The 27,396-nt window shown below is 36.7% G+C and overlaps 1 protein-coding gene across 1 annotated transcript in view; it reads right to left on the bottom strand.

Moving 5' to 3' along the window:
* FHL5 (four and a half LIM domains 5) overlaps positions 1 to 26,110 on the bottom strand; it is a 43,061-nt gene extending 16,951 nt beyond the window's left edge. Inside the window, exons 1-4 of the mRNA XM_027853631.1 lie at positions 26,004 to 26,110; positions 11,634 to 11,802; positions 2,279 to 2,453; positions 1,009 to 1,178 (exon numbers count right to left, since the gene is read on the bottom strand). Coding sequence (XP_027709432.1) covers positions 1,009 to 1,178; positions 2,279 to 2,453; positions 11,634 to 11,802; positions 26,004 to 26,110 — 621 coding nt within the window. The remainder of the gene's footprint in view (positions 1 to 1,008; positions 1,179 to 2,278; positions 2,454 to 11,633; positions 11,803 to 26,003) is intronic.
* Between the last annotated feature and the right edge of the window lie 1,286 nt (positions 26,111 to 27,396).

The raw sequence follows: 27,396 nt of genomic DNA, 5'->3' as shown, positions 1-27,396 counted from the left end.
TAGATAGATAGATAGATAGATAGATAGATAGATAGATAGATAGATAGATAGATAGATGGAAGTGAGAGTAGGTAGGGGAAGGGAGTCCATGTAGCCTTTTGCCCTATTAGATCAAAAAAGTTTGAGAATCATTATTTTAAACCAGTGTGTTGCCATGCCCTGTTGTTCTATCCAAGGTTTATGTTGTTTTATTCACAAATAAATATTTCACAGATTAAATGGAGGTTAAACACCATGACTTGGTCCTTAGTAGGATGGAGACCAGTTTCATCAAACTAATGAAACAGTAGAAATTTCTTTTGCCAAACAAAAACCTGGAGGAGGAAAAAAATGGAATTGAGGGAAGTTCATGCTCCCCAAAATGGAATTTTCTTGGACCAAGGGTTTAGGGGACTATTAAGTCACATCCCCAGGACAAAGAAGCTCCATTTTGTCAGTTCTTTCTTCCTGCTGTCAAGACTAAAGTTTTTCTAATAATTATGTAATTCCCTTGGGCCCAGTGCCCAGTGGCAAACAACTGGAAATATGAAAGCTTCAAACCAAGGAGTCATTAGCAATGCCAGAGTATAATGTGAGGAGTCAAGCATCCTGCTTAAATTGGCTTCCTCCAACACTTTTTGAGCCAAAGCCATATTTCTCTGCATCAGTTACACTCAGTGGATCAAAATTTGTTTTCTAAGAACTATTTTATATTCAAAACACTTTTGGCTACCTCCTTGAAAACAGAAATTCATGTTTCACAGCAGTCAATGGAACTGAATGTCAAAAGTCCCTAACTGATTGGGGAGGATGAATTTACCAGTTCTGAGCCAAACTTTTATACCTACTCTTACTATAAGAGCACATTGTTCTGGAAAGTTTGGAATTCCTAGTGAAAATGAACAAAGTAGAAGTGTGATATCTTTATCAAAAGCAGCCAGTGACCTCATCTGTGCCCATGTGCTTGTATAAATATAATATCTGTAAGCTTATAAGATTCCATGTTTTCCAAATTTTTAATTGAATTACCTTCTCGCAAGATTTGCAAAATGGAGCAAAATGCTTCTCAAAACAGGGCACACAGTAGTTTTTACTGTCTTTGGTCATTACAGGGTTTTTTCCCATAGGTTGTCCACAAGACTGGCAAATAAAACAACTTGCATGCCATTCGTTTCCCCTGAATTCTATTCTGCGGGAGCCTGCAAAATATAAAAATAAAAATTAGAATCTTCTAAGAAACAGTTTAACCATATCTGTAGCATCTTATGCAGCCTGTTTATGTCAACCTGTTTAAAGAGTATTTATTTTTTTTTTGAGTTATGGAGGATTGGATTGGGAAGAAGGATGGTGGCTTATTTAAATTGGCACTGTTTATTTCTTGAAAATATATTCTTGTCAACCACCAACAAATAATAGAATTCTTTTTTTGGAGACATTCTCCAAGTACTGTACATATCACCAATTTGGAAATATTACCCTTCAGGAAGTAATACAAGTGAAGTACATGAATAGTTTCAAGTGGTTCGGATAAATTTGTGAATTTTAGACTTATGCTAGTTTTTAAAGGAGAGGCTGAGGATGCTCAGAATCCATCCCTATCTTTTTGAGGATAAATACCCTGCCTTACCACAAAATGTTCACAGTGTCAGTGTCAGGGGCATACTACAGAACTGATTTGAACATTGATGTGCCTCCAAACCAATTGTTTTCTAAGAACCAACAAGACATACTCTTGCACTCTTCAAATTAAGACTACTGGAGCCTAAAGAAGGTTACGAGCAGAATAAGAAGGGTTGTATTGTATCTCAATGCAGGGATTAACCTATAACTCTGTTCATCCTAGCCTTTTGTCCTTATGAAAATGTATAGTACATGAAAGTCCCAAAAGTCTGCTCCAAGAAACTGGAGATGAGCCAAATGAAACTATTTAAACCACTTTTTTCTGATCCCATTCACTCATGCCTTGGATAACTTGGCATATGGTTAGTTACTATGGGGACTTCACATTTATGTTAATACTGCTCTTTGAATTCTTCCCATGACCATAAAAATTGGTTTTAGAGAGAAACACGTGGTAATACAGTTTATTTATGCCCTAGGAGAAGAGAGTGGTTTTCAGGTTGTGTTCTGGTTTTGTTTTAAATAGAGAGGCACCACTAGATAATCTTTGGAAAGGTGCCTCACTCAAAACTAAGGGATAATTCTTGGTCAGCTGCTAGTCTATTCAAGTGCCTGAATTTAATTAAAAACTGTAATATGACACTTTTATTTAGTGACTGAAGAGTCCTTGTTATCTTACCAGGCATAATGATCTTCTTACACTGGAAGCACTTGGAGGAATGCTCATTAGTATAACACGCAGTACACAGCAAGACTTTATCCTTGACAGCAAAAGGCTTTTCCATCAAAGAGCGATTACACTTGGCACACTTGAAGCAGTCGTCATGCCAATGTAGGTCTTTGTAGGAAAAATCCTTTGAGAAAGTAAATAAATGTTAATTAAAAGCATTTGCTGCAAAATAGGCCTTTTTATAAGAAAAACTAAATACTCCCAGGACCCTGGTACCAGTAGGTTGTGCTGGTTGCTTGAGGGAAAAGTTATTAGTGATTCTATTATCTATAGGGAGAAGAAATCTATGAGCTCATTATGGGCCAAAGCCTGAGGCCTTCTTGGTGGATTACCAAAAGGCTGTTGCAGAATAATCTGAAGCTTTGCTTGTCCTTCATATTCACTAATACTATGCATCGAGGTGGTATAGTGGATAGAGCATAGGACTTGGGCCTAAGAAACCCGAATTTAAATCCTACATCAAATATTTACTAGCTCCATAAGCCTGGGCAAGTCACTTAATTTCTCTGTGCCTCACTTTTCTCATCTGTAAAATGGGGATAATAGCACCCATTTCGCAGAGTTTTTGTGAGGACCAAATGAGTTAACATAAATGTTTTTGCAAACTTTAAAATGCTATACAAGTGCTAGTTATTATTGTTATTATTATTAATTATCATCATCCTTCTGTCTATAACTTGAGAGATTATTTTTTCATAGAAAGTTGGGGCAAGTTCTAAAGGGGAGTAGTATCAGTGCCTCCTCTGGACTGTGCCTTCACCTTTAAATGCTGCAAATGGGTTAATTGATGCTGCAAGTTAAGACAGTATGGCTGCCATCATGATTAAAAGTTGGCCCTTAGGACCAGAACACTAAGAATCACAAAGGAAATATTATACATTACCATTCAAATGAAAGCATGAAGGAGATATGATTTCAGCAGAGTAGGGAATTCCCAGTATGAGAATTATCTCTGTTAATGTGGATTAAAACCCATTCATTATTTAGTAGGTAAATTCTGGAGAGATCACAGATCCACATAATTTTGAGAGTTGGAAGAGACCTCAGTAGCCACTTAGTTCAGCCTATACCCAAAAGAAATCCCCACTGTAACATACTTGACAAGTTATCTTATAGCCTCCCTTTGAAGATTTCTAATCAAGAAAATCCATCGTCCCCCAAGTTAGCACATTTCACTTTTAGACATAGGTTAATTGTCATGGACAACATTTGAATCCATTTCTTTCTGACTCCTAGCCCTATACCTATTATGCCTTGTTGTCTCTATGCCAATAGTATATTGTTAAAATATTCTATATTCATTTATAGTAATAAAAAACAAAGCAGATAATTCATTTTCTCTGAGGAGTATAAAGTTAAACAATGTAAAGGAACATTAAACAAAACATATAAAATATGTCATTTCTTCTTATTGATTGGTAAGAACTACTCTCTCTCACACAGACCTACAAGTTGTTTATTCATTGCCAAATAACTGTTGATTCTACTTTTATAATATAATAATCTCGATCAATCCTTTCCTTACCATTCTCTGTGATAACACCCTAGTCTAGTACTCATTTCTGTTCTGAAGGACTATGTAATAGATTTCTAATTGGTCTCCCAGTCTAGTTTCTCCTCCTTGAAAACATTCTTCACATTGCTCCCAAGTTAACTATCCAAATTTGATCGTGTCACGCTCCCGCTAAAAACCCATCAAAGGCTTCTCGTTTTCTGGTTCCCCATTTTCTGGTAAACAAAATTCAAATGCCTTAAACTGGCATTCCAAGCCTTCTGACACATATTGACTGTGTGACCTTGGCCCTGTAGGACACTTAACCTCTTAGTGTCCCAGGAAACTCTCTAAATTTATAAATTGAAGTTTAGGGGCTAATTGCATTCCTAGAAGGAGTTCCTTGTTGGGAGCTTCATATAGCGATTAAAGCAAGATCTAGACAAAAAATAACCAATAGAATAGAAAATACAATTTTCTTGGGAGTTTTTTTCGGTAAGAATGAAAGGGGAATATAACTTTCAGGCTTTAAAATAAGCTATAAATCAATACTAATCTGGTTAAAAAATATGATGGTAGATTAATGGAACAGAAGAGATAAGGAAGAATCAGAAACAACTGGGATTGATAACTCAAGTATGTTTGCAAACCTAAGAACATAAATTACTTCTTTTAAGACACAAATTGCTGGAGAAATGGGAAAGTAGTCTGGCAGAAATTAAGTTTAGCCCAACATCTCACACAATGTTCCAAAATAAGATGAAAATAAATATGTGACCTAAGTTTTAAGGTCCCAAGAGACCTCAGGTTTCAGATTTGCCTTAGAATGAGCACTGTCATTGACTACAACGATACTATTTCCAACTTTCTTGAGAATCACCAAATATCAAGAATATATGAAATCAGATTGAAACCAAGAGCAGTTGCAGTCAAATAGTCTCTCCCTGCCCTGCTCTTTGTTTTTTAGAGAGGTTTATTCTTGGTCTCTATAATAGCAGCCCATGTGAATAGTGAGGGTCTTGCTGGGTCTTCGAAGCAATGATATCCCCTCCCTACTCAACCCCATGTCCTGTAATTGCTTTTTATCTCCAAATAGTCAATGCCACCCCAGCATGGAGCTTTCTAAAATAGTATTTTCATGACTAGGTTGTGTGTCTCTGGATTTTACCTCCTCTCTCTATTGTTTTTCTGAATTTTTCCTACCTTCACACTTGTTTTCCTCTGCCTATGCAATTATATTTTTACTATGTTCACCTTGGGTCACACTTCCTCATTCTAAATCTATGAGAAAGCAGGTTTTGGAGGGGGTTGCAGCAGGGCCTAGCCAAAGCCCACTGAAAAAGACTGACAGATCATATACCTTGCATAGCTTAAACAAAAAAGCTAATTGGGGTGATGACTAAAGATTAATAGTCTTAATTACATGAAGTTTTAAAGTTTTTGCACAGACGAAATCAATGAAACTAGGATACGAAAAGTCAGTTGAAAAAAAGTCAATTGGGAAAAATTCTTTGTGTCAAGTATCTCTGATAAGAATCTAATAGAAAAATTATAATGGGAAATTACATAAAAATATGAGGGAACTATTCCTCAATGAACAAATGGTCAAAGGATATAAAAAATTTCACAAAAAAGAGTAATTGCAAATGATAACATATGAAAGAATGCTCTAAACCACTAATAATAAAAATACATATCAAAATAACTCTGAATTTTAATACCTCATATACAGCAAATTACCAGAGATAGGAAAAGATTAGCAATAATCAACGCTCCTATAGGCATGATAATACAGCAACTATAAATTGGTCCAAACTTTCTGGAAAGTAATTAGACATTATACTAAGGAAGTTACTAAAATGTGAAAATTTGGGGGGAGGGGAAATAGACTAAAACACCTATATCCTAGGTAGTGCAGTAGATAAAGCATTGGGCCTGGAGTCAGGAAGACCTAAATCCAGGCTCAAATCCAGGCTCAAATACTTCCTAACTGTGTAACCCGAGCAAGTCACTTAGCCTCTGTTTGCCTCACTTTCCTCATCTGTAAAATGAAGATAAGAATAGCACCTACCTCCCAAGGGTTATTATGAAGATTAAATGAGATAATAATTGTAAAACACTTAATTAGCACAGTGCCTGACACAAAGTGAGCACTTTATAAATGTTAGCTATTATTATATAATTTATTTAATTGAATACAAATAATCATTATTATTTTTTACCCAAACATCCCATTGCTAGGCATATAGTCTAAGAACATCAATGATTAAAAAGGTTCCACATACGCCAAAGTATTTTAGTAGCCCTTTTAGTGGTTTTAAAGAACATGGAACATAGCAGATGCCTAAATAAATTGAGGTATGTGAATGGAATGGAATATTACTAAGTTATTAGAAACAATGAAAATGTGCTATAGGAAGATTTATACGACCCAAAGCAAAGTGAAATAAACAAATCCAGGAAAATACCATGCACAGAGACTATAACCATGAACCATAAATTCTGTGAAATAATAATAATCAAGCTTGGTTCCAAGAAAAAGATATGAGACTATATTGCTCTCTCTTCTTCGTAGAGGTGAAGGACTGTAAGTGTGGGATGTTGCATATAATGTCAAACTTTGCTTAGATGTGTTGGTTAGTATTGCTGAGATGCTATTTTTCCCTCTCTTCTTTGTTATAAGGAATGGGAAGAGACAGAGAGAGAGACAGAGACAGAGACAGAGACAGAGAAAGAAAGAGACAGAGATAGAGAGAGAGAAGAAAGATGATAGATAAAAGTTTTACTAACATTTTAATTAAAAAGATATTAAATTGCAATTTCCCATATGAGGAAGGCCTATATTGCACTGTATAGATCCTTTATGGATGATTTTGGGGAAGCACGGATAAAAATGCCATCAGACAAGAAGGCCTGGGTAGTGTGCTATCTGCTTTGCTAGAGGGAGCACATTCATCAGGAAAGGTCATTATGGGATAGTATGTGAAAAAGAGTCTTGAATATGGAATGAGAAGACCTGTTCTTAGCTCTGTCACTTACTACCTAAGTAATCTTGAAGTAGCCAGTTAGGATCACCAACTCACACATTTAGAGTTGGAAGGGACCTCAGAAATCGCCTAGTCTAACATCTCATTTTGAAGCTCACCAGGGTTAAGTAAATTTTTCAAGGCCACACAGGTAGTTAACATCATGGGTGGGATTTGAACCCAGTTCCTTTGACTTGAAAGCCAGTAACCTCAGCTTCAATTTCCACATCTATAAAATGAAGAGATATACAACATCCCTTTTCATTTTAAATCTATATTACTAGGAGTTAAATAAATATTCAAATATATGTTTCCCTGTAGTAACCAGAAGTAAAAACTCCAAAGAGCACATATGCATATTGATTGTTTCATTAGGATTTAGTAGATAAATGCTAGGTAGAGTTGCTTGAGTTACAAAGAAATTCTGTCACTTGAACAGGGTCATAAAACTAAATGTCAGAGGTGGAATTTGAACCCAGATCTTGATCCCAAGTCCAGCATTCTATCCATTGTACCATGCTGCTGCCTTGCACATAATAGACACTTAACAAATGTTTGTTAAATTGAATTGAATGCATCAATAAAATCAGAGGTATTTTCAAATGTAAAGTATTGCTCCAATATCTCAAAAGATCTGTGCTTTCATCAGTGGGGATTCCTTTAATGAAACCTCTCCACAATTATTTTCCTCTTCTTTACGGTAATTTTTTTTGAAGGCTTTAAAAAGCAATACATGGGCAGAAAGTATGAATTAAAAGTATTCAGTATAGTTCCTTTACTGAACTCTTGAATCTTCTTTATGCATAGGTCAAACCTCATTATTCCTAAATTAAAAGAGAACAATACAGTAAACAAAACAGTGGCCCTTTGTTTATCTATAGCAGGGAACCTTAACTTAGATTCTGTGACCTTGGGTTTTTTTTTCTAATATTTTTATAACTATATTTCACTATAATTGATTTCCTTTAGAATCCTATTGGTTTTGTTTTTTTTTTTTCACTTAAAAACATTATTCTAAGAAGAGGTCCATACTGATATTATTCTGAGAGGGTGTAACCATACTACCAAAGGGAGGCTGTAACACAAAAAGAGGTAAGAACTCCTGAACTAGGGAATAAAATACAGAATCCTCAGTCTGGTATTTAAGAACTTCCGAAGTCTGTTTCGAGCCTTCTCTTCCAGCCTTATGTCATTTCCCTTCATTCACCCTAAATTCCAGTCAAATTATGCTATTTTTTCCTCCTTTGATCTGATCTTGCCCTCTCTTGCTTCTTGGTATTCACTTAGGCTATTTTTTCCTCATGCCTGAAACACACTCCTGCTTCATCTCTGTTTAAATCTTTTGTTTTCAGGCAAAGCCCACTCAACTCAGCTGCTTCCTCCTCCATGGATCCTTACCTAATGCTCTCAGATGAAAATTATTTCACTTCTCTTAAATTCTCCAATGGTTTTTTGAATGGTCCTTTTGTTCCAATACCTCTACCTCGTATACTAATTTGCTTATATGGTATTCCTCTTATTAAATTGTAAACTACCCAAGGGCAGAGATTGTCCTATGTAGTCTTTACATCTATGTATCCACAGTTCCTAGGGTAGTATCTCACATGTATTGGTCCAGACTTGAGATTTCACTGCTGTGAGAAACTCCCTTCATCAACGTGGATAAGCAACTCCTCTATAACTTCTAGTTTAGGGAGTTGCCTGAAAACATCAAAAGACTAAGTGACTTGTCCAGGATTGTACATCTGGTATGGGTAAGAAGGAAGACTTGGGTTCAAGTCTTCCTGATTTTATTACCAAATGCTGTCTCTCACCTTCCATATGAAGGTTCTTTTAAAATTTATTATTATTATTTTTAACATTTTTTTAAAAAAATGTTGATTTATGAATTCTTTCCCTCCCACTTCACCTGCACCCATTGTGAAAGCAAGAAATGTGATATCAAATATCATGTGGGTTTTTAATACACATTTTAAAAATTAGATTCAATCAACTGGATTTTGTCTTGCACATACTGGGTATCAGTACTGTGCTAGGTAAAATGGTATAGGTAATGTCTTTTGACTCGCATGTAAATTAGATTTAAGTGAGGCAGAATTGCTTGAAGTTGTTGGCCTCACTCTCCTCCAGAGTCATTGGAGCCCAGTGGCAAGACAAAAGTCAAGTACAACTGTGGATGGCTCTGGATGCAGTGGATAGCCTTGGTGTCTTCAGTGTCTGACCAAGCCTTAAGTGCTCCAGATTGCTTGCTTCCACTGCCATCATGGCTTGTTGAAACAAAATGTTCACATCTACCTCTTCTGTTAGGGAATTCTTGACATGCTTGGGATAGACACCCCCCTAACTCACCAATGGGTTTGAGGCCTGTCAGTTACCCTTAACCTAGGTTAGCCTGACTGCTGACATAGTTGTACTGGCATGTGGCTGCTGTGCATACTACAGCTTTATGAAGCTACAGGTGAGAGCTGGGTGGCAGTGGATACCAAAGATGGATAAGCAACCCGGAAAAGAGTTTGGCAGCCCTCACTCCAGAGGTACTAGTGCTCCTTGAACATCCAATGGCAAAATTTAGTTGCCTGGAGAAGTTCATCATTATTGTATGCCAGTTTCATTATCACATGCTTGCATGGGTTCTGGATAATGGACAATGCTCTTATGCTTTTCCAGTCACCAGTGGAATGAAGCAGGGCTGTGTGTTTGTTCTCATGCTTTCCAGCACAATATTTTCAGTGATGTTGTCAGACATCTTCAATGAGGATGAAAATGGCATCAAGGTCAACTACCACACTAACAGTAAATTATTTAACTTTAGAAGGCTATAAGCTAAGACTAAAGTATAGGGAGAGTTGGTGTGACACTTATTGTTTGCAGATGATTGTGCACTCAATGCAGCCTCTGAGGCTGATACAACAAAGTGTGGATTGATTCTCTTGCACTTATGCTAAGTTTAGCCCAACAGTTTACACCAAAAAAAGCAGAGGTTCTCTACCAGGCAACACCACATCATCTATATGTGGAACCATTGGTTATAGCAAAGTGAGAATTTTTGAATGCTATAGATAAGTTCACTTACCTTGACAGTACACTTTCCAGGGAGGGACATATAGATGATGAGGCTGATATATGCATTGCCAGATTTAGTTCAGCATTTGAGAGACTCCAAAAGAATTTATGGGAGAGAAGACGTATTATACTGCCTACCAAACTGAAGGTCTAACAAAGCCATTGTACTGACTTCATTGTTGTATGCCTGTGAAATCTGGACAATCTACCAATGCCATGCCAGAATTGGACCACTTCCATCTGAATCGTCTTAGGAAGATTCTGAAGATTGCCTGGCAAGATAAGGTACTAGACACTGAGACAGAGGTCCTTTCTTGAGCTGAACTGCCAAGCATTCAAACTCTACTGCAGAGAGCACAACTCTGATGGGTTGGCAACATTGTTTGAATGCCAAATGTATGTTCGCTTAAAAGACTGTTTTACAGAGAAATAGCATAAAGCAGGCCCTCACAGGGAGGATCAGAAGAAGCCATAAGACAAGGACACTCAATGTCTCTCTGAAGAACTTTGCTATCAATTTTGAGACATGAAAGACACTGGCAAGACCACCCAGCATAGATTGACTGCATCAAAGAAAATGCTGTGCTTTATGAGCAAAGCAGAATTGTGGCAGGTCAAAAGAAACATGAGAGGTGCAAATTTAGAGGCATCTCCCTCCCAAATGGTCATAATGGACTATTTGTGCCCAACCTGTGGTAGAGCCTTCCTAGCTCATATTGATATGATCAGCCACAGCCAGATACCCTGTTCATTGACCCCAACATCACAGTGTCATTTTGGTACTTTTACAGCGTGAAGGACCAGCAACAAAAAAACAACAACTGTGCTAGGGTATAGGAGTACAAAAACAAAAATTAAATCATCCCTGCCCTCAGGGATATATAAAGGGACATATGTGTCATAGGACACATGGGGAATAGGGACTGGACCTATGACTTTTCATTTCCAGGTGAGAAAATTCTCTCCATAATTCCCTCCATAAGGTCAGCATCTTCTCTGGAACTTAGTCTTTAAAAGTTGCTTAGAGTACTGAGAAGCTAAGTGTCTTGTCCAGTTTTATCTAGTCATCACATGTCAGAGATGAGACCTGAACCAAAATCTTCCTGGTTTCTAGGCTAACTCTCTATCCACTATGCCACACTGCTTTTCCATACTCATCTACATCTATATACCTATATTTGCATAGAGATATATTTCTTTGCATATATGTATAAGTATATTCAAAATAGATACAAGGTAATTGGGGAGGAAGGCATTAGTATCTGGGAGTATTAGGAGAAGCTTCATGTAGGAGGTGATGTTTGGGCTAATCTTTGAAGGAAACTAGGCATTCCATGAGAAAGAAATGCATTCCAGGCATGAAGGACATCACCTGTCAGGAATAGCAAGAAGGCTAGTTTGGCTGGACCATACAGTGCATGAAGGTTAGTTGGAATGAGGTTGAAAGGGCTTAAATACTAAACAAAGCAGTTTGTATTAGAATCTAGTACTCTTCAATGTTTCTTTGACATTTGTGTTGGAAATCATTTAAAGAGTCAGTGATGTTATGTGTTCAATGGCAACATCTTAGTAATATAATGATTTTAAACTCCCTCTGATCTTGAGAGGAAATAGAAAATACAAAAGACAGTTCAGTTTGTTAGCTTCTGACATTCATTTTTAGGCATTTCAATGAGTTCTACTACCTAGGAATAAGACCCCAGTGGAGAAGGTAAAGGCTCACCCTTGAATTATATCCAATGGTTCCCTTGCACTTCTCACATATGCTAGAAAAGAGCAGGTTATAACAAGGGATACAGTAAGCCTCGTCGTTCTTTACTGTATATTCCTTTCCATAAACTGATTTCATGCAGTGTAGACACTCAGTTGGAGTTGTCATTTTGGAGTTGATTCTGTTTAGGAAGAAATGAAAAATGCAGTGAATAAATTATATGGATACATTTTTTTTTACCTTTCATTGGAAGGAATGAGCTCTTGGCACAGAAAGAGCCAGGAATTTTTGAGGTCACTTCAGCTCGGCACATTTCCTAAAGGAATGAAGTCAGATTCAGAAGAAAACAAAATGTAGGTACATACCCATGGTGGCACTTAGACCGACTAAAGGTATTTCATGTATCCTGGCTATACATTCTATTTCATAAGAGCAGTTGACAAAATACATCAGGTCAGCAGACAATTGATGACAGGGGTCTTGTATTTACCCTGCACAGAAACTCCAGCAATCAATGGACAGTTCTGTTTATATTGAAATGAGGAAGTTTGCCCACATGGGAATAAATATAATCTGCTAACATTTCCCTGAGTATATTATCACTTGTGGGAAAGTTCGGGAGGTTGAATTCTATAGGAATGTTAGTAGTTCTCTGCTTTTCCAACTTAAAGTAAAGTAATAGTTTAGATACGCTGTCATTTCCCACTTCATCTATTCATTTCATAAATAGATACACTTACTCAGAAGCCCAGTGCTATGCTGGTTTATAGAATCGTAGAGTTAGCACTTGAAAAGGCCTTGGAGGTAATCTAGTCCATAGCACCTTCATTTTACAGATGAAGAAGTGAATTCCACAGAGGTTAAGTGACTTGTCCAAGATCCCAAAGCCAGTAAGGGACGGGTCCAGGGAAAGCCAGGTCCTCTCACTTCAAATTCAATGCTCTTTTGATTGTGCCATCCTTCTTTTCACATTGTTTATTATGGGGCACAAGAGGAGGTATAGTACACACAATGACAATGACAATCCCAATTATAGTTACTGTGATAATTTGACTTTACTGTTACAAAACATTTGTCTATTTTTTCCTATTAGTTCCTTTCAGAAACCCTGGGAATCAGACAATACATGTATTATTATCCCCATTTTATAAACCAATCTCAGGGAGCTTAAATTACTCATTCAAATTTGTACAATTCACAACTAATGAAAGAGGAGATCAAGTACAGGTCTTCCTATCTTAAACACAAAGTACTTCCTTCTACTTCATGTCTTGGGGATAGTTCCCTAAGAGAAGTAAGACATACATGAATATTTGAAAGATCTATGATTTCATTGGGCAGGGGTTAGGGGAAGGTAGGGGGAAAAGGTGGTGGGGAGAGAATATCCCAGTCCGCCAACCTAGAGTCTGTGACTAGATAAAACCTAGGAGTTTCCTGAGGTTGTGACTTTCCCAGAGTCACATTACTAGAAAGTGTCATAGGAGGAGTTTGAATCAAGATATTTCTGACACCAAATCTGCCCCTCTATTCACTCCGACAACCATCCTTTAAGACATACACACAAAAAATTAAATAACACTAGACAACAAGGATGAAAATGCTACAAGATAATATACAAGGAGATGCTGAATGCAGATAATGAACTATGAGACGGGAAAGAATTGAAAGGATAACATGTAGCTTAGAAGAGAAAGTGGTAAACCTGACCAGGAAATGGATTCACTGAAAACTAACCAAACAGAAATCAATGTTTCCATGACATCACAAGTAATATTAGAGCAAGATCAAAAGATTGGAAATAGAATAAAAAGTAAGATAGCTTGATTTGGGAAACAAGGCAAGAGGAGCTGATTTAAGAATCACTGGACTCCTGGAAAACTATGGACATTATCTATCAAGAAATTATAAATTTAACCTGTCCAGGTCAATTTGAACCAGAAGGCAAAATAAAGATAAAAAGAATCCGTAAATTATTTCCTGAAATAAATTCCCAAAGGTAAATTCTTAGGAATGTCATTTTCAAAATACAGAGCTCCCATGTGAAAGAACAAATAAATACTACAGGGATCCAGGATGAAGCTTCTCAAGAACAAGGAATAACAGGCAGTATCACACAAGACCTGGCAGAATCTACTTTTAATGAGAGATTATACACAGTATTCCAAAAGGAAAAGAGAGAGGAGAGGCTCACAACTAAGAATAATGAATCTACAAATCTGAATATAACTTAAAAGAAAAAAAGAATTTTTTAATCGAATAGAAAACTTTAAAAGCATTCCTGATTAGGGAAAAAAGCAGCATTGAGTTTGGAAATACAAACAAGAGTCAATAGAAACCTACAAAGATAGTTATTTCAGAAATTGTAAGGAATATATGAGGGGATACTGCTAACATTTTTAGGAGGGAGAAGAACAAGTATCCCTTCAGAATGTTGATGTTTTCAAAGGGTATTAAAGAATAAAATAAGAAAAACCTGAGGTCTTAGGAATGGAAGGGTTCAGTTCTGAGGGTTTTAATAAAGGAAAGAGAAGGGAAGATAAAAGAATGAAAACACTAGTATATAAAGGAGGATAAAAAGGGGATGGGAGTTGTTATTTCTTATCATTGGATGGCATGAGAAGAAAAATACACACACATTCAGGAAGAGATGAGGGGGAGTGGTCATCAGATGAATCTTACTCTTATCTGAAATGGACAAACGAGGATTTAAATACAGAGAGTTTGATGTAAAAATGCATCACACTCAACAGCAGCAGAGAAGTGCAGAATTAAGCAGTGGAAAAACTCTAGGGAGGGAATAGTTAAAAGCAAAACAAACTTGCTAATTCTGAAGAGGAGAAGAGAAAAAAAAGAACTAGAATTTAGGGGGTTATCTTAGATTGCCTCTTAGACAATTAGAGTATGGACGAATAAACTATGGAGTACAAATGTAGGGCAGTATTATTGTACCATAAGAAATGATGAAAACAATGATTTCAGAGAATGCTGGGTATTATTAACCAAAACAGAGTGAAGTAAAGCAGAACCAGATGAACAATTTCTATTAAAACAATATTGTAACAATGACAACTTTGATAGGATTAAAAAATCTGGTCAAAGTAATGACCAATCATGTCTCTGGAGGATCAATGATGAGGCATTTTACTTACCTCCTGATGGATAAATGATGGACACAAGGTATAGAGCCATCTTTTATGGACATAGTTACTATGTGGATTAGGATTTGTTTAATCATGCTCATATCCTCAGTTAATTTGAGAGGAGGAGAAAAAGGATATGTATGTATATGTAGGAGGGTGGATTTAACAATAGTTTTGAGAGAGTGAGAGGGAGAGGAAGAGTGAGAGAAAGTGAGAGAGAAAATATGAACTCCACTGAAACACTTTCAGAATTAAAGAAAAAGTTAAAAACAAAAAATAAAACACTCTGGCCAGTGCCAAAGGAGCAAGTCTTCAGTAAAAACTGTAATCTACATATAATACCAGCTTCACTAGTCATTCCCACAGAGACTACATCAACTATTAATGCTTTTGATAGACAGAGAATATACTCTTGGGGAGTTATAGTTAACTATGAATATGGAAAGAGTTAATTACTATGACTGAACAATACTATATGAGGCACAGAGGAAAAAAAGACTAAAAGAACTTTTTTTTCTTAAGAGACTGAGTAGATAAACTATCATGGAGAAAGAGTTTGAAAAGACATTTTGAGAGAATTAAATTTAACTCTTTTTTGTAGTGAAGTTAGCTAAGAATTCCTGAGGGACTTTGACTTCCATTCTGAGAGAATTGTGGTTTCTATAGTAAGGAGACATCCGCAGTTGCAGCTATAGAGGTGACTCTGGCTGTGATCTTTCTCATGGAAGATACATTCTAGAAATATTTAAATACATCTTTGTGTTATTTTTACAGTGTTAATAAATTATTTAGCCAGCAACATTGATGTTTGTCTAAGCCTACGAGACCAGGGAGATAAAGGAGGAAAGGAGAAGAGGCAGAGTGGAAGGGAAGGGAGAGCAAAAGAGAACTTATGGGAAAAGTTGTTTCTCTCATTTACTTATAAAGTGATATCAGGGATAGGGCTAATTATTTAAAAAAAGTCTACTATTTATTTTTAAGGAAGTATCAAAATACAAATCTTTATATTCTTAGAACTCACATAGAGAATCAATGGGCTAATAGCAGGTAGAGAGGGTGAATTTGGTGTTGTTGGCCAACTAGAGTAAATACTTAATACTCATATGGGGTATAAGTGGGAACCATCCCTAAAGTCTGTTACCTATACATATGCATTGTATTTTCTTAGTACATGATGTATTTCAATACTTTAAGGAAGTATAATTGATTTTCCCTCCTTTGACATTGCAATTCCTTTCCATTCTAAGTAGATGGTTTTCAACAGGTGTTTGGGTAAAAAAAAAGTCATCACCCTGTGGTCAGCTTGCTGTCGAAATTCTTCAAATTCACCTGGGCTGGTCCATGGATGACAGACCTGTGCGCTGTCATTGGGCCTATACTTAGGGTCTTTCCAACTTAGTAGAACCTGTCAGAGACAGGTAAAGCTCTAATGGCAGACTTCAAGAGCTTAAAGCCACTTCCGTGTAACAGTGAGGACTGAGAGTGATAATTAATTTTTTTAAATTTTAAAATTCTTAACAAGATGCATGCTGGATTTTTTTTTTAGTTTTAATATTTTCATACTATAAATCCATCCCTCTCAGCTCCCCTTAAACATTCTATCCACATGCCCCTTTTATTTCTACCCCTGGTAAAGAAGTTTCTGATAAATTGTTGTAAGAATACACGTTCTTTATTAATAAAGGTATTATTATATCCTTTATTACTAGGAGTTTCAAGCTATGGCTTTTGTTAGTGCTTCTCTGAGGTCATAGAAAAAAAAGAAATCTAGGCCAGAAAGTTCCCAGTGAAATATGAATATGACCAAAACTCTTTGCAAGGATCACTGAATTCCATATTTGATTACTGCAACAGAAAATGTCATTCTCCATTTAATACAAGCACTCTCAAAAGATTATAGAGGGTTTAGAAACAGGAGGAAAATAGATTTGGTTCTCTTGAAATGTTTAAAAATACATATCTGATTCATATTAAAAACCATCATGTTCCCTCTCCTACCCACTCAAAACCCCTTACCCCAGTCTGTGCTCTATTGTCAATTGTTAATAAATCAGATCTAAAGAATTAAAAGGAACTTTAGAAGTTAGGCTCAGGGAGGCTATTTAACTTTTTCCAAAGTTATACAGCTAGATAGCTTTCATATAACTTTTACATTTAGAATTTTTTAAATTGTCAACATTATCATAATTTTTGAAATCTTTCTCCACTTTACCTTCCTAGTTTATATCCTCAGTGCCACTGATCTGGCCCTATGGTAATAGCTTCCTAGATGGTCTCACTGCTTCCAGTCTTTTTCCTTTCCCTTCACCCATGGTCCAATCCATTTTATGCACTATGTTACCATGTTAATCCCTGTAAGTAATAGATCTTGCTACCATTCTTTTCTGCTCAGATACCTTCTAAGGTTCACTATTGCTTATTGAATTAAATCTAGTTGTTACTGTATCTATGAGTTAATACTGAAATAAGATTCAGTCAGGGCAAGAGAAGACTTAGTGAATATGTCTATCTAATCAGATCTGTCTAGTCATATCTGCTCTTTCTGAAACGTTAAAAAAATTACCTCTGGGCTTCTTCTCTACCTTGTTCCCACACTGAGTGTTTTAAAGTTCTTTGTGTTTTGGTTCTGTTGAGGGTTGCGTGCAAACCAAAGGACTTTGTGTTTTCAGTCTATTCCCAGAGTGTGTTAGTGTAGCCTTGTGGGGAAGGAGATGAGAAGCATCAGATGCTTACGACAAAATTCATCTGACAGAGTCAAAGGAAAACTTCTAACCTCTGAGAACGTGAAACCTTTGAACAGCATGGACTTATTATTTACGACCATACAGAATCTTTGCGTGTGCCATCACATGGTCAGCAACATGCTACTTGGTAAAGTGAAGACCAAATGAGCTCTGAATGTCACCCATTCATTTGGGAACAGATCATTTAAGGACCTTACCTTGACCACTTGGGTTTTCATTTTGAAACTGGTATAAAGCAGTGAACCCAGAAGGTTACCTTGGATACCTTTTCCAAGATTATACCTGACCAGGTAAAAGGTAAATATAATTGAAATGTGCATATACCTCTGCATGGTCAGTAGGCATCAGATATCAGTGACTTAAAGAAGGCTTTATATTCTATCCCCTTTATAGATTACTATCAACTATAAAAATTTGGGTATTCAGGTTAAAAAAATAAGACCATGCTTGTTGATGATATATTCTCTATTTGAAATCTCACTATGTTTAGGTATGAGTAAGTTTGTCAGAAGGCACAGCCCTTTAAGGTTTTCCCACCTCTCTCTTCCTCCTTCTCTCCCTTCCTCCCTTTTCTCTTCTTTTCCTTCTTCTCTCCCTCTTTCTATTACTTCTTTCCTTCTTTGCTGCCCCCTTTTTCCTCCTCCCTCTCTTCTTTCCTTCATTCTGCCCTTCCAGCCGTCCTTTCACAAATAGTTTATAAACATCAGTTTATGCAAAGTATACTCTGCTAAGCATAAGGGAGAAATGAAACTAAATAAGAGAAGTCTTTGCCCTCTAGGAGTTTGCAATAATATTTTTGTTATAAATGAGAATATAACATATGACAAAGGCCTGTGATTTAGTTGAGAATTGCCTCCGCGCAAGGAGATCTGTAATCCATTTTTAACATACGATCTAACAGAGTTACCCGAGTCAACTTAGAATATAACAAATGTAGACGATGTCCTTACGAATTCAGGTGAAGGATAGTCTGCTTGCCAGATGAGAAAAGCTCATGGAAGGGCTTCATGGAGAAGATGGCATAGAAGTTGTCCCTTAAAGGGTAGGTAGATTTTAGCATGGAAAGGTTGATGTGGGGAAGGGCATTCCAGATATGAGGAGTACAGAGGCATGAGACATATTGAAGAAACAGTGAATACTCTAATTTAGTTAGAATATAACCTTATGGGGTATGATGTAAGATAAATATAAATTGGAGCCAGATTGTGAAGAATTCCCTGGCAACAGAACAAGCATTAATTTAGCTCTTAGTGTCAGGCACTATTTTAAGTGCAAAAGATATTAAAAATAACTTTGAGTGACTGTCATTTTGACTATTATAAATGACCAAATACAAAGAACATATGAAGGAAGATATTATCTGCATCTGGAGAAAAAAACTGATAAATAGAAGTATGTATAGAATGGTTTTATGTATGTGTATGTATGTATGTATGTCTATACATATACATGTATGTATAGACACACATACATACATATGCATATATCTATATCTATATATATTTGTGTCTAATGGCAGCTATCTCTAGGGTGGGGGAGAGAAAAAAGGGGAAAAAGAAAGTTATTTGATACTTGTATTATATATTTAAAAGGAATAGCAAGTTGTACATACTAGATTTGCAGTTTCTTGTACAATCATCTTTTTCCCCTCCTATTCTACTATGTTCTGGAAATGCTAGTTCTATTTCTTAAGTTTAGAATGAAATAAATTTAAAAATTTTAAAAAGAGTATCTATGTTTAAGGAACTTATATTCTAACAGAAGAGAATACAATGAATACAGAGTGAATAAAGGAAGGGAGTGCCCTGAGAGTGAGCAGCAAAGGTTTCATTCACCTAATATGAGCCTAGGAGGAAATAAGAGAATCCAAGGGGCAGAGGTGTTGAGGAACTGAATTCTAGGTGGGAGAAACAATCAGTAAAAGCTATATAAATCTGAGCCAACTTATGGAGAGACTTTAATATTGAGTACAGGAGTTTAGACTTTTTTTATATGTGGGATGGGGAGTCTCTGAAGACTTTTGAACAGAAGTAAAGCCAGGATTTTTCAGTAGCACTTTGTTGGTATTAATACACAATTTACATATCTTTTACTGATATTAGGAAATGGCATGATACAGCAGGAGTAGCAATGGATTTAGAACCAGACAACAGGTTCAAGGCCCTTCTTTGTTTCTTTGTTACTACCCGTGTGACCTTGAGCAAAGCACTTGATTTTTCTGGGCCTCGATTTCCTCATCTCTAAAATGAAATAGTACATAAGCTCCTCAAATGCCGTGGTTATTTTGCCTTTGTATCATGAAGGCCTAGAGAAGTGCCTCGAATATTTAATTTTCAGTCCAGATCTGTGAATTCATTGGTATAGGGAATCCCCAGTGAAGAAATTCCCTCAATAAATGCTGATTGGTAAATGTTCTGAAATCTATTGTCTTAGAGAATTTTTGGTTCATCAAGAGGTTAAGTACCTTGTCGAGGGTCACGCAGCCAGAATGTGTCAAAGGTAGGACTTGAACCCAGTTTTTCTTAACTCTGAAGTCAGCTCTTCATCATAGCGCCTAGAGTCAGGAAGACCTGAGTTCAAATCAGCTTTAGACGCTTACTTGCTATGTAACCCTGGTCAAGTCACTTAACCTCTGTCCACCTTAGTTTTCTTATCTATAAAATGAGGACAATAAAAGCACCTACACTCGCAGAATTGTTTTGAGGATCAAATGAAATAATAATTTTAAAGTGCCTGGCACATAGTAGGTATTCTATAAATGCTAGCAATTAATATTCTTATTCTCTATCCACACCATCATACCTTCCACCATATATACAGAACATGCTAAATGCATTTTTGTTAAGTTTCAGTTGTACTCTATTTGCCAGACTGTTTTTATGAATCTCTAGGGACATAATTTCCTACAGATTGTTTTGGCTCTGCCACACTAGTCAAGTGATTTTGGTTGAATCATTTCATCTTTCAGTACAGGTTTCCTGAGGACTAGATGATAGCTCTGTACAGTTCCTTAAATCTCCAATGTTCAGTAACTCTCTAATTCCTAAATCAGAAATGTTTCCCTGCTAAACATTTCTATAAAGACATAAATAACACAATAGCTACCAATCTTCAAACTTATGGAAGCATGCATTGTTGTTTCTTTAATTTAAGACCTATTATGCTTTCTGGTTTAATTTCATCAAGCTATATACATACACTTTGGGCATTTTCCAAAATTCAACAGATAAGTAGCTTTAATCAGCCTTCCCCAATGTATTTATATCCATGCAGGAGGGTTACATGACTGAGAAACAAAGGTGCAGTGGAAAGATAACTGGTTCTGAAATCAGAGAACCTGGGTTCCAATCCTGATTCTGGTGACTACTACTGTGTAGTAGTACTGTGTAACCATGGGCAAATCATTTAACTTCCCTAGGACTCAGTTTCATCATCTGCAAAATGAGGAGATTGGCATATGTAAATATATATATATATATATATATGTCATCGTATCACTTTCCTTGATAGAAAAGAATCTGGAAACAAAGGAGTTTCTCACCAGTTGGAAAATTGGCTAAATTAACTCCAGTATATTAATTGTACCACAGCTGTTGTATATGATGGAATATTATTGTGTACATAAGAAACTGAATATGAAGATTTCAGAGAAGGGTGAGAATACAAATAAATTGAGATAGAGTAGTCAATTAGTCACTTAGTCAACAAACATTAATAAGTGCCTACTGTGTGCCAGGTACAGTAGTAAGTGCTGGGGATGTAAATATAAAAAAGAAAAATAGTCCTTAACCTCAAGGAACTTGCAATCTAATGGGGTAGGACAACACAAAAAAAAAAGAGGCTAAAAAACAGAAGAGAAAGTTCTCAGCATGGGGGAAAGATGGAAAAGTCCAATGGAGTGCAGCTGAATGGGAAATGAAGAGATGGCTGGCCTGATAGCCTTTCTTAAATGGAGGTTTTGGGAGGAACTCTCCCCTTTGCCCTCCAATCAGAAGGGTGTGAGGGGCAGAGCATACTGATGAGGTTTGAGTAGCAAGGTTGTTAGTATCTTGGAGGAAGAAGAGTAAAAAAGAACTAGGAAAACAATATACACAATGATTATAATAATGTAAATGGAAGAGGAAAAAAAACTTGAACTAAATATTGTATAATTATAATAACCAAATGTCCTGGAAGGAAGAATTGAGAAAATGTGCTTCCCTCACTTTGTAGAGGTGGAAGACTTCAGGTGTGAGACATTGATTAAATTATCAATCATAGTTGATATGAATTTTGCCACTGTTTTTCCTCCCCTTATTTTTTAATTTTTTCCCCCAAAGGGTGGCTTCTGGGAGGTCAAATATCCAAAAGATAACAATACAAATTAATATTCTTAGTGAGAGGTGTTGGGCTAGATGGCCTCAGGTTGCTCCAGCTCTGTATCTAGGAATCAGATAGCCCAGTTCAATCTGTCATTGAGTTTGAAAAAGTAGGAAGCTTTCCCCCCTGATTTCTGTCATGCAAAGCTTTAAATTTTTAGCTCCAACGATGTAGAGATATTAAAATGCAAACACAGAATGCTGAAGTTTTTCTCATCTGTACAATTGGCAACAGAGGTAGAAAGTGCTACTTTGTTAGTTGAAAGTAGGGAGAGATTATTTCATGATAGTGTAGCAAGGTTTTGGTCTGAATTGGCCATACTTATGGTCACTCATCACCCTGCTATTTGATTCATTTCCATATTTAATCTTATCATCCCAGGTTCTAGGAAAATTCAAGAATATGTTTGAATATTTTCTCTAATTGCTGATTTTCAATATCTTTCTCATTATTTAATCAACTAAACTAGGAGTTCCCAACCATGTTCATTAAATATTATTTAGTTAATATACTGAAGAAAATTCTTCCCATAAGTATTTGCTTATTAAAACCCCTAATAGCCTAGGTTTTAAATAAACATTAAAGACATTGACTGCATTGTTTATTAACAGGGTAATCAATGGTAACACAGAGAGAAATAATTATTTGCGGTGATTTAATTGTGAGAATTGTCGTAGCCAGAGTTGACTCAAATCATCGAAATAACTGCAGGTGACCACTTCTTTAAACATAATCCCATACCATTCAGTTTCTCTCAAGATACTAAGTATAAGAGACAGGTAGGTGGTGCAGTAGATAGAACACCAGCCCTGGAGTCAGGATGACCTGAGTTCAAATGTGACCTCAAACACTTATTAATTGACCAGCCCACACTTACCTGGGCAAGTCACTTAAACCCAACTGCCTCCCCAACACAATACAAAACAACAAAAAAAAGATACTAAGTATAGAGCTTTCTCAAGAATCTTTTTTACACATAGAGGTGAAAATCTTCCACCACTAGGAGCACCCTTCCATTCCCTTCATCCCCTCTCTAAGGCTGCCTTACTGCTCATATCAGTAGGGCGAGATGGAGATTCAATAGGCCTTATCATCTCCCCTGCCATTATAGTCTAATGTACTTAAGCCGATACTACTTACCCTGCTGTTATACCCCTCAGACCCCAGAGCATTATCATCTGACTTACTATGAACCCCTTGGTCATCACATCAGTTTTGTTGCTGAACCTTTAGGTCTTCTAGACCTTTCCATATGCCCTACAGCTGAAATTCCTTTTTCTGTTTTCTCCCCCATTTAAAGTGTGAGCTCCTAGAGTGCGAAGACTATCTTTGCTTTTGGCACATAGTAAGCACTTATTAAATGCTATTTTCATTCATTTGTTTATTCATACACTCAAAACAACTTCACCAGAAAATATTTTTCCACCTTCTTTCTCTCTACCTTCTCTAATTTCTCTCCATCCTTGAGAGGAAAACAGTGTCTTTGCTAGACTTATTTCTCATGTAATTTTCTTTATAAGACTTCTTCATAAGTTCAAATAATATTTTACTCATTCTCTCTCTTTTTCACTTTCTCACCAACATGACAGGCATTTCAAACACCTCACTGGCATAGCAAGTCTCTCTGGAATGAACTAAAACTCTCCAACATGTCAGCCAAATTACTCTATTCCATTTGGATCTTAAAGATGAAATAACAGTATCTGTAGTCTATGTGGGAGATCCTAGTGAAAGAGGTGTTACTCTAGTGTAAGAGTTCTTAGCCTGGGGAGCACAGACCTCTTGGAGTCCATGGCTAGATTTCAAGAGGTTTGTGAATTTGAATGGGAAGAAACACATCTTTATTTTCACAAATATCTAACTGAAATTTAGTTATTTCCTTAAATGATTTAATTATACTGAAGAGAGTGCAATCCAAAATTTCATTAGATTGCCATAGGCACTATGTAACACACACACACGCACACACACACACACACACACACACACACACGCAAAAAAAAGGTTAAGAACCTCTCCTCTAGAGGCTGTCAGGAAGACTTCCTAGAGATGTACTTGATCTGATTCTTGAAAGATGAGTATAAATTGTACAAGCGGAGCTTGTGGTATAGGAGCATAACATTTTAGCCAGAGGAAACAATGTAAGCTAAGTGTCAGAGATGAGAAAGCATGGGACAGATTCAAGGAATAAATACCAAGTCATCTTGCAGTGCAAAGGGAAAGAGTAGAAGATAAGAACTGGAAAGAGTCAAATAGCTGAAGGGCTTCAATGCCAAATAAAGTCCAAAAATCCATACAAATATACACACATATAATATGTATGCATTTAAGTCTATATATGTATGTATGCATTGTTGTTTGCTGTTCTGTTGTTTCACTTGAGTCTGAGTCTCTGTGACCCCATTTGGGGTTTTCTTGGCAAAGATACTAGAGTGGTTTGCCATTTTCTTCTCCAGCTCATTTTACAGATGAGGAAACTGACGTAAATGGGGTTAAGCCCAGGATCACTGATCTAGTAAGTGTCTGAGGCCAGATTTGAAATCAAGAATATGAGTCTTCTTGGGGCAGCTAGGTGGCACAGTGGATAGAGCACCAGCCCTGGATTCAGAAGGACCTGAGCTCAAATCCGGACTCAGACACATAACACTTACTAGCTGTCTGACCTTGGGCAGGTCACTTAACCCCATTGCCTAGCCCCCCCCCCCCCAAAAAAGAATATGAGTCTTCTTGACTCTAGGCCCAACACTCTATTCATTGTGCCACCTAGCTGCATACGTGCATGTGCATGTACACACATACCCACATGTGCATATTGACACACATGTATACATGCACGTGTGTATGCGTATAAGTGTGCACATGTGTGTGAATGTGTGTGTATGTGTATGTGCCCATATTGGCATGTGTAAAATATACAAATATATTATATGCATATATTATGTGTTTCTCTGGACTTGTGATTTCATTGGTATTGGGAACTCCTTTTTAGGAAACTCACTCTACCAAAGAAGATTGGCAATGAGTCTTAGAGAGTTGCCTTGGGGACATTGAGAATTTAAATGATTTTCCCAGAGTCATACAAGCAGTATGTTTTTTTTCAAAGGTAGGACTTGAACCTAGGTTTTCCAGATTCTGAAAGCATCTCTTTATCCCCTATACCTACCACTTTCCCTGAATGTTCTTGTTCTTCTCTCTCTCTCCCTCTCTCTCCTCTCCTCTCCTCTCCTCTCCTCAGTTAGCTACCTTGAGGAATATCCAACAGAATATCTGTGGTTTACTTTTCCAAAGTCTATGGAGAACCTTAAATTCCTTTCACATTATTTCTAAAGAAGATTTCTGTTGCACAAAAGGAAACCTTTTAAACCCACAGGCTTACAAATGGGAAAAATACAACACAGGTAGAAGAGCAATGTAATGGTAAGAGCACTAGATTAGTCATAAGATTCATATTCTAGTCCAATGTCTGGTATTATTTTGTCTAACCCTGAGCAACTCACTCAGCTTTTCTAGGTCTCAGTTTCCCCAGCTGTAAAATGAAGATATTAATGCCAGTTCCAGCTGGCCCTGAGCAAGTTACTTAGCATCTCCAGGTCTAAGTTTCCCCCCAAATAAAGGACATGAATACCAGCTCTACCTATTTCCACAGGGTTGTTGTGAGGGTCAAATGCAATTATGAATGTATTAATACTTGGATAAGTCAGACTCTAGCCATAATCATTTGGCACTACCAGTTTATAGTAGAAAGAACAATGGATTGGAGATCAGGAAATCAGGGTTTTAGCTCCAGCTCTTTTGATAACTAGATTATGATCTTGGGTAATAAATAATAATAATAATAATAATAATAATAATAATTGATAACATTTATATAACACATTTAAGGTTCGCAAAACACTTTGGATATATTATTTCATTTGATCTTCACAATGATGGTATAATAGGTTATATTAACATCTCCATTTTATAGATAAGGAAAGACACCAATAGTGGCTAAGTGACTCAACCCAGGGTAGAAAAGCTAATAAGCATCTATAGCAAGATTTGAATTTGTTTCTTCCTGATTCCAAGTCTAATTCTCTATCCACCGTACCACCTAGTAGTCTCTGTCACTTCACATCCGTGGGCCTCACTTTCCTTACCTGGAAAATAAGTGGGTTGAACTAGATGGTTCCCAGGTCCTTTCTTGCTCTGAGATGCTGGAGCCTTTTAGAATATTGACTTTTGGTTCTGCATCTGTATTTATCATACTAACAGAAAAGACTGTTTGCCCATTTTAAAAATAACTTGAGTTTTTAATTCCACCATCAATCAAAATAACCCAAAACAAGCATCAGAGAATTGGAGTGGAATGTTTGATATTAATCTCTAGGGATATGTTTTACTGGCCCTGTTTTGGTGGAAGCTGAATGTCTTATGTTGAACATTCAACTCCAGATTCTCTGGGGAGTTGACAAACAGTTTTCCCATGAAATAATACAGCTGACTACAGCTTTCCAGTGGGTCAATTTGTTCTCTTGATGCTGAAATAACACATAGTAGTGCACTCTTTGCAGAGGCTGATGTAATTATGATAGCTCTTACTAGAATAAAGATAAATGGCAATTCAGTCCATCAACAAGAATTTATTTATAGATTTAGAGCTAGAAGGGACATCAGAGGCCAATTGGTTTATCTTCTCTCTCTCTCTCTCTCTCTTTTTACATATGAGAAAACTGAAGCCCAAGGACATTAAGTGATTTGCCCAACAGCACACAGATAGTAAGCATCAGAAGCAGAATTTGTACCCATACCCTTTGAGCCTAGAGCTAATGCTTTCGCCACTGGGCCAATCTGCCTCCCTTTGAAGTGCCTGCCATGTGCTCTACATTCTGCTTGGCAATGGAAATTCAAATTCAAAAGGGAAATACTCAGTGGAAAAATTAATAGATGATGCCCATATTTTAAAGAGCTTCTTATTTTTTTAAAAACCAGCAAAAATTTTAATTTCTTTAAAGTGCTTGAGGCTTGTGACAACAATGATTCTTTCATAAGAAGATAGTTTTCCAATACAGCTTATGAAACAAAGGATTATTACTAGGTAGAGTCAATTTTGTATTATCCAGTCTATGGATTTTCCAGATCATGTCTTCTATTCTTCCCCATTCCTGTTGTTTGCCTTTGTAGCAATTCATTGCTTTTTACATCTTTTTCTCTAGCAGTTACCCAAAATGTAGACCAAGGCAAGTAACATAACATTTTGAGATGTGGTATCCCTAGAATCACTAATTAAATTCAACAAACATTTATTAAATATCCACTGTATGTGGCATTGTGCTAGGTATTAGAGAAGATAAAGAATGTGAAGAAGACAGAGTCCCTGCCTCCAACATGCTTACAATTTAGTAAATGGATACAAAATCTATAGAAGTAATGATAGTACCTAAGTATATAAGAGCAATGTGAGATTTAAGTGTGGAAAGGTCATTCCTGATCTGGAGAGATCAAAAAAGGCTTCCAGGATAGCGTTTGAGATAGCCTTTACATGAGGGGTAA

This window comes from Vombatus ursinus, unplaced genomic scaffold (genome assembly GCF_900497805.2).
Source record: "Vombatus ursinus unplaced genomic scaffold, bare-nosed wombat genome assembly UNPS02000582.1, whole genome shotgun sequence".
In the NCBI taxonomy this organism is placed as follows: domain Eukaryota; kingdom Metazoa; phylum Chordata; class Mammalia; order Diprotodontia; family Vombatidae; genus Vombatus; species Vombatus ursinus.
The sequence above is the reverse complement of the archived record's forward strand: the minus strand, read 5'-3'. Positions and strand labels throughout refer to the sequence as shown.